This window comes from Olea europaea, unplaced genomic scaffold (assembly GCF_002742605.1).
Source record: "Olea europaea var. sylvestris unplaced genomic scaffold, O_europaea_v1 scaffold618, whole genome shotgun sequence".
Taxonomy (NCBI): Eukaryota; Viridiplantae; Streptophyta; class Magnoliopsida; order Lamiales; family Oleaceae; genus Olea; species Olea europaea.
The window spans coordinates 31,900-40,248 of NW_019264534.1; the positions used below are offsets into that span (position 1 = coordinate 31,900).

General features: G+C 36.1%; 2 protein-coding genes across 3 annotated transcripts in view; both read right to left on the bottom strand.

Moving 5' to 3' along the window:
• The window catches only part of LOC111389753, a 3,506-nt gene extending 2,566 nt beyond the window's left edge, over window positions 1-940 (bottom strand). Inside the window, exons 1-2 of one of the 2 annotated variants that reach the window (XM_023014715.1) lie at window positions 685-940; window positions 178-277 (exon numbers count right to left, since the gene is read on the bottom strand). In XM_023014715.1, coding sequence (XP_022870483.1) covers window positions 178-277; window positions 685-809 — 225 coding nt within the window. In that variant the 5' untranslated portion in view covers window positions 810-940. Of the gene's footprint in view, window positions 1-177; window positions 278-582 lie in introns of both variants that reach the window. The other variant, XM_023014714.1, reaches the window with a different exon arrangement.
• Window positions 941-1,374: 434 nt separating this feature from the next.
• Window positions 1,375-3,703, bottom strand: LOC111389756. The gene is made up of 5 exons (XM_023014723.1): window positions 3,629-3,703; window positions 3,188-3,215; window positions 3,010-3,070; window positions 1,994-2,865; window positions 1,375-1,842 (listed from the first exon to the last, which is right to left on the bottom strand). The coding sequence occupies exons 1-4, from the start codon at window positions 3,701-3,703 to the stop codon at window positions 2,139-2,141; spliced, it is 891 nt and encodes a 296-aa protein (XP_022870491.1). The 3' UTR covers window positions 1,375-1,842; window positions 1,994-2,138.
• Between the last annotated feature and the right edge of the window lie 4,646 nt (window positions 3,704-8,349).

Below are 8,349 nucleotides of genomic sequence, written 5' to 3' on the forward strand. Positions count from 1 at the left end.
AGATGAAGATGTACATCGTAATTGTGTCAAACTCACAATGAAATTTAGCCAATTTTGCAGTTTCATAAAGCGGAAACTCAATATACCTAAAAATCAGCAAAGACGCATGCTACAGAGAACATAAACGAGAAAAAAAACAGTAATCGCCCTGCACAAAGAATATGTGTCCTTGCTCACCTTTACAGATGAAATGAAGGGCATCCATTGAGGAATGGCTTCACGATCAGAGTAACATTTATAAGCAACAGCAGTGGGCACATTCATTTCCATCTTTACCCTGAAAAAGGTAACGAGGATCTAATTCTAGAACACACAAAAAAACAAAAACAAAAAACAAAAACAAAAAACAAAAATCAAAAAACAAAAAACAAAAAACAAATAATAATAATAATAATAATAATTAATTGACTATAAGTCCTAATGTATAATATGCAAGCTGGCAACTCAAACTCCAAGCATAGCACTAAAAGTAAATCGCCTAGCTTAAATGTTAAAAAGAATTTCTAAAAAAAAATTGAGAGATGGCAAGTTAATAGAAAATTTTATTAATGCAAGAAAAAGAAGAAAGGAATTTCTTATTACGTGCAATCTTGCCATTCCATTACAGGAGAGAATGGGCGTCTGAATTTGAAGCCAGTGAGGTAACAATGAGAATTCCTCTTGTGAGGCCCGTCGTATCTGTACCTGTACGGAGGACAATCGATGCTGATGAATGAGGATGACGATGCGGGTAGTACAGTTGACTTCCTCTGATTGAGATTTAAAATTCTGTGGTTGACAACTATTGCTGATGCGACTGCCGTCGACATTTGCAGGTTCCGGCGCGTGTGCTGCCTTGATTTAATACGAAGAAAGGGGAGGACCGCCGATTTTTTGAAGATGGTAAGAGCCTATCATTTTTCAACGTTTGGTTTTAAAGCTGTCTAAATACTAAAGGAGATTGTTTTATTTGTTAAATTTATAAATTATTTTTGTTTCTGAATTAAATTAAAAGTACAAAATATCATAAATTGGAAAATTTTCATTATTTCTAAAACATTAATTTGAAGTAGTTATAATCCAAATAAATTTAAACATGTTCTCTCTAAAGATAAGAAATTAAATATATAAATTTAAAATGTTGATTTGGTTGTCTTGGGTGGTTGCCTGTAGAATCTGTCTGTGGAAAGCTTTGCAAAATGATTTCTTATGTTCAGTCAACCATGTAAATTTAACATCCTAACAAATGACATCCATCATATAGCCATTGATTTTTACAACACATCTTCACTTTACTAATTAGATTTTGACACAAAGGGAAATGTCAACAACAATGTACATATAGCTTAATTCATGTTTAGTATCATCGTTCTTATGTAATGTAACATCTTTACATCAAGGTAATGAAATTTCATTGCAATTTTGCACATTGAAAGCTAGTAAAAGTATATCCCGATAATAATCAACCTTGAGTGCAGTCAAAGTTGCTAATATATTCACCTAATGCTAATTGTGTTCTGACTCTATTGGTTACTCTACTTATATCATAAAATCCCCATTCAAACATATTATGAAAGAGGACATTGATCGCCATTAAAGAAATAAGAAAACAAACTCTACATACACATCTGATTGATCCCCTACCACTAAGCCTCCTACTCCCAATTCATTCAATTTTCGTAATTTGATACACAAGGAATATAAACTTTCTGCAAGACTGCAAATTTCACTAAACCAGAGAGTGAGAAAACGATCTCACCGTATCAGAAAAGACCCTATCACTTATCCTGTACCGGAAACAAATACTAACCTTGTCCAGGTTAGTACATTCTTATAATTGTAAGATAAAGAATCACCAACAAACTACAGCACAAAAAAAAAGGTTATTAGTGTCCTATCACTAATAGCTAAATATGTGCAGCTGATATTGGCCGTTCAGAGATGAGAAATTACAAAGAATGATAGTTTAATTAGATAATCAACTAAATTTACACCGCTATTAAGTCTCCAATACCTCAAATTGTAGTAAACTGCTTTGCTGTTATGGGCATCTCAGACAACAAGGTAATTAATGAATCAACACCACCACAGGTAAAATTCTCCTCTTCCTGAGATAATAATTTTAACTATGTAAAGATACATATTCACTCCAAAACTGTTCAGAAAGGAAACCCTTTACTCAGGTTCTTCTTCGAAGACTCTGCTAATCGTTTGACACATTTAGCATTTTTATAGAAAGTGATTAATTCGTTGCCCACATCCTCTGAATGACAAGTAATGAATGCAGCGATGAACCGCTTCTCAGACATCCTCAATGCTCTAAGCATTGCAGGTCCTTTAATTTGAGGGACAATACCCATACCCTCTATTTTTCCTGCTAGAAGAAATCGTGGCTTTATGATGGCTTCCAAGTTGAAGAAGAGCAGAAATGGGTTAAGAAGTACCACATTAGCTGGTAGCTTCATTGTGCCCACTACGTAAGTCATGTTTCTCTGAACTTTATCGATTGAGAGTGTCAACACGAGTGGAGACCGTCCGAAAAGCTTGAAAACCTCGTCCTCTGAAAACCCATATTTCTCTAAATTCATCACCTTTTCACGAATGGTCTCAATGCGTGATATGGCGAGAAGAGTAACCACATGTTTGTAAATCCTGGATTCCTGTGAGACGCCAGTTCTAGAAATGTAATCCAACTTCTCACTGTCTAGCGTAGTTCGTGGAATTAAGGTGGGACGAGATAGAAGCATAGAAATCAAGTCCCTTCTGCTAACACCGAGTTTCTCATATATGGCAATGATGGGATTAATTTTATTGTGGAAGTCATAGGTAAGTAAAGAAGGATTGCGCACAATAGCCTTAAGCAGGATCTCCTTTGAGCCAAACAANCTCCAATGGCATATAAACAAGAGCTATTATTATTCCGTGTTTTCCTAACTCCAAATTAGTAAGAATGACTGATAATTAATTGCCCAACAAATTGGCCTCATACTGTTTCTAATTGCTAAGTATAAAAGAACAAATTAGATAAACTCAACTGCTCTGTTAATTGATCTCCAGAATGGAGTGTCTTTTGCTAATGCTTTTGTATATCCTTAGTTAGAGAGAATCAAATCCAAATGAACTATTTGCTGTACTACTCATTAAAAGATGAGGAAATTGGTGACACCAAATACAAAAAAATTCCGGCATTTGATAACTTAAAAGAAACCTGGTAAACAAATTGCTAAATCTATTTCCTACAGAAAGTAAATGTACAAAAAAATTAAAGCAGGAAAGAAGAGGATCTTACGGTGAAAAAATGGGAGGTTTGAATGTGGAAGCGGCGGGCAAAGAGAGAAGCGCATCGGTATAACGCGGCTGATAATACTACCATTTATTGACTCAGTTTATTAAACAAGAAGCATAGAAACGTATTGTATCGGCTGTTACTGGAAAACGCCGGACCTCCACCCCAGATCAAATACAAGACGAAATGGAATATCCAGCAACCTTTGCCTGGTAAATGGAAATAGAAGGGTTCGGGTGGAAGTGGATACTGAGGAAATAAGTGAAAATGGGCATTTGACCCGCCCTTTTTTTCATTTTGACCTTTGCTTAATTTAAAAAAATAAATAAATAATACAATTTAAAGATATTTTTTTAAAAATACCCCTCCATCTTCCTCTCTCTCTCGACAATTTGAAAAGAAAAAATCAAATTCACTGACAGTTGGCCATCTAGACATCTTTCTCACCAAAGAAATTCCGATTGCCAGCTTTTAAAAGTCGTAAAGGTTAATTTTTGTAAAATTATAATTAAATTATTGGGTTTTGTTGAATTTTAGTTAGATTATTGATTGGAATATGATTTTTGTGGTATGAAATTCAAGATTTAGGGTAGATTTACGTACAGATGAAGTGTATTGGCCAATTTTTGGTGTTTGGGGAGCTCCATCTCGCCGAAAATGGTGGAATCCGACGAGTGGAGATGGATTTCGGCTGCAATAGTCGGCCGGCTGTCAACAGTCGACTGTTTACAGCAGGGTTCAAGACTCGACTGTTTAACATTCAGTTTTTTTTTTTAGTGTTAAATTTCCTAAATTAATTTAAAGAAATGTTTTAATTTAGAATTTATTTTCAAATTATTTATTTAATTCGAATTTTGACTTTTTTATTTTATTTTAATTTAATTTTTTTATTTTATTTGAAATTTAAATTTTCATTTTAGTCATAATTTTAATTTAAGAAATTTGTTATTTTAAAATTAATTTTCAAATTACTTTTTTAATTCTACTTTCAACTTTTTATGTTAAATTTAAATGTAATTGAAATTTTATTTTAAATTTACATTTTTAATTATAATTTAAATGTAAAGAAATTTGTTATTTTAAATTTAATTTTAGTTTTTTAATTTATTTTATTTTAAATTTTAAATTTCATTTTAATTTAAAGAAATTTGTTAATTTAGAATTTATTTTCAAACTAATTATTTAATCTGAATTTTGACTTTTTAATTTTAATTTAATTTTAATTTTAAATTTTCATTTTAGTTATAATTTTAATTTAAAGAAATTTGTTATTTTAAAATTAATTTTCAAATTACTTTTTTAATTCTAGTTTCAAATTTTATGTTAAATTTAATTGTAATTGTAAATTTATTTTAAATTTACATTTTTTAATTATAATTTTAATGTAAAGAAATTTGTTATTTTAAAATTAAATTTAAAATAAAAATTTAATTCTAATTTTAAATTTTTATTTTAAATTTAATTTTAGTTTTTATTTAATTTTATTTTATTTTAAATTTAAATTTTCATTTTAGTTATAATTTTAATTTAAAGAAATTTTTTTTTAAAATTAATTTACAAATTACTTTTTTAATTCTAATTTCAACTTTTTATTTTAAATTTAATTGTAAGAGTAATTTTATTTTAAATTTAAATTTTCATTTTATATAATTTTAATGTAAAGAAATTTGTTATTTTAAAATTAATTTCAAATTAAATTTTTAATTCTAGTTTTAAATTTTTTTTAATTTAGTTTTAATTCTGTATTTTATTTTATTTTAAATTTAAATTTTCATTTTAGTTATAATTTTAGTGTAAAGATATTTGTGATTTTAAAAATACGATTTCGGTTCGCTTAATTTTGGGTTATCATGTTTCATTCTATTATTTTATGTACAATGTTCTAATATTTTGTTTCAATTTTTGTAGGATAGATTATCATCTGGATGCAGAGTTGAGACAGATGTCAGACAAAGTTACGTGGAATAGTAACTTTGACAGTTTCACCCAGGTCCTAGAGCTGCTGGACGACCAGCATGCAGATATGCTATGTCAGTCCTTTCTGTGGCCTCTATACCCTATGAGAGAGTTGCAGTATTCGGGTCAGATAATCGATGCTCTTTTATGTCGGCTGCTGAATCCAGTTGACGGCGATACCCTCCACTTCGACCTGGGGGCAAAGTTGCTAGCTTTTCCATGTTCGAGTTTGCCCTGCTGACTAGATTGAAGATTAAGGGCGATAAGGTAGCTAGCGGCGGGACTCAGAGAAGAAATAGGCTGCAGGACACTTGCTTCCAAGGACAGGGGGCGGTGGTTTTGCCCAGCTGATGGACGCGATTAGGAGGTGTGACGAGATGTTAGACAGGCTGAAGTCTGGTCCAGACTACATCATTGAGAGTGTGATGCGATGTCACCACAAGAAGACTGCGATCGACCTCTTCCACCTCGAGATTGTCGACGACATAGATCGCTTCAATGGCTATCCGTGAAGCCGCCAATGTTTCGAGAACACCGTCCACATCTTCACCAGACCGCACTCGAAGCCTAAAGGGCTCGTGCGTAAGTACGACACATACCAACTCCCCTTGGCGCTGCAGGTGAATGATTGACGCAATCAATGTTAAAATATTTTTCTATTGAATTTGTATGTACTAATTTATGTGTTGCAGGTCTGGGTGTATGAAACCATCCCCATATTGGGTACCTGCTTTGCACGACGAGAGGAGACACGCTGCCATCGGATGCATTATTGGCGAGCATCTCGAGCGGAGGAATGTACCACCGGGAAACAATTATCGGCTCTCCTCGACGACCCTCATGTGAGTATTATAAATTTGTGATTTATATTGTATAAAGTTTAACATTACATGATTTTATCTTTTTAAAATGTCAATATGTCAGCTTGAAGTACTAACTCATTTGACGCTGTCGATGGAGGAGGAAGCGCAGGATCTCGTGTGTGAAGTAGCGATTTTGCACGCCCAGGACGACCAGATGTCCGATTCGATCCTCAATCTAGACTGGGTAAGTGAATTATTGATTCATATTTTGTATGAGTTAACAATTATTGAATAAGTTACATATTAAGTTTGTGTAGGATCGCGAGCCAGTTGATCGAGCATCACCTCCGCCGAAGGCATCACCTCCACCGACGACATCACCTCCGCCTAGGGCATCACCTCTGTTGTCGGAGTCACTTCCTCCCCCTCAGGGTGATTATTCTGATGATCTGTACTATCGCCTGACTGGATTTATGGTGTAGGAGGTCGGCGCGCTGTGTAGAGAGCTAGCAAGAGTTATATCAGGGGAGGTCGGTGCGCTGCGTCGAGAGCTGATAGGAGTTATATCAGAGGAGGTCGGTGCGCTGCGTCGATATATGGTGGAGCGGGTCGACGATTTGGGACGTCAGTTGGTAAAGAGGGTCGAGGATATAGCTGATGATGTTAGAGTGCTGCACGGGCATTTAGGAAACCTTCATAATGAAGTGATAGCACTTCGAAGTGATATAGCAGGCAGACGATGGGTTGACGAAGGTGACGATCGAGGGGGTGATCGAGAGGATAGAGATGGGAGTCATCACAGTTGTGGTCGGAGGATGCATGAGACTCCTTTTTTCGGTCCATGGAGGATATGGTGGATCCGAGGGCAGAGGGGGGTGGCCCCGAGGGTGGATAAGGGGGTGGCCCCATTGTGAACGGGAGCGACGGTCGCCTACAATGGCTGATGAGGGGGTCGAGGAGGTGGTGTTGACATGAGTAGATGAGGTGGTGGGCCCCTCGGGGACAGGAGCTATGGTTGAGGAGATGGTGACGACGGGGACAGAGGAGGAGTAGAGCGTGAAGGAGGTGGTGATCGTCAGGACGGAGGAGGGGACAATGCCCGAGGTGGGCGAGAGGAGGACAACGACCGTGACTGGGTCTAAAAAGCGTGTTGTTGACTTGCCGGAGCTGGTGGTAGGCAAGAGGTCGAGAGTGCCATTACAATACATTGTCTCTCCCTTCACAGTTGAGACGAAGAGGAGGAGGTTCGTCGATGGGACGATCCCCAACCTATTTCGGGAGGTGGACCATACCGAGTGGAAAGCGTTCGAGACGGAGTGGAGAAGAATGTTGCCCGGGTTAGTATTCATGATATTAGTGGTATTAGTACATACCAGTGATCGTTACATGTATACGTTTTTTTAACATTTCTAAGTTTCTTTTGTCATGACCTGTCGTATGATTGATACTGTGACGATCTTCGATACTTACAAGTGGTTCCACGACATCATCACTTTAGGAGCCCGGCTTGCCGACGATGTAAGTGAAGTAGTCATACTATTAATTTTTATGACTTGCATATCATAGTTTGTTTATGTAATGAAATAACTCCATTTTGTATTGCTATTTTTTAATGCAACACATCGACCTACCCATGGACTTGTTATGTGATCGGGTTCGAAGATATCCGATCTCATTTGACAGTCCTAACCGAGTCATACTCAATTTGGAGTTCGGACGAGGTGTTGATATTGAGTACCAGTTGCTCCAATATGTTGGCAAGGAGCATGTGGTGCCCGACTACATGCTCGAGTGGACCATAGGGATGTGGCCACATGTTGGGGGAAGTCATGGAAGGGTTGTACACATAAATACATACTACTGATCGTGAATCATCACTGCATGGCCTTAGAGATTGTTTCACTGAGTCTACTATATACGTGTACGACCCCGATCATTCATGTCTGACACAGGGTCAGCTCGAGCAAAATTTGGTGCCCATTGCTGTTTTTATCCCTATGACAGGTAGACAGGTGGGATTGACTGTGAAGGACAGATTAGTCATCATGCGAGACACGAATACAGCGAGGCAGACGATATCATAAGTGGTTCTAAATTTTTTAAAATTTAATACTTAATTTTTTTTGCTGCACGGTACTGATCGAACTCATTTTTGTTCATTTGCAGGGGCGATTGTGACATTTTTATAATAAAGTACATCGAATTTCTGAGTATAACACATAAGGTTGATGAAATCAACCAATCCTGGATACAGAGCCAGTAGAATAAATTGACGTGCGACTTATTCTATTTTAATGGTGATCCATAGATTTATTGTAATTATTA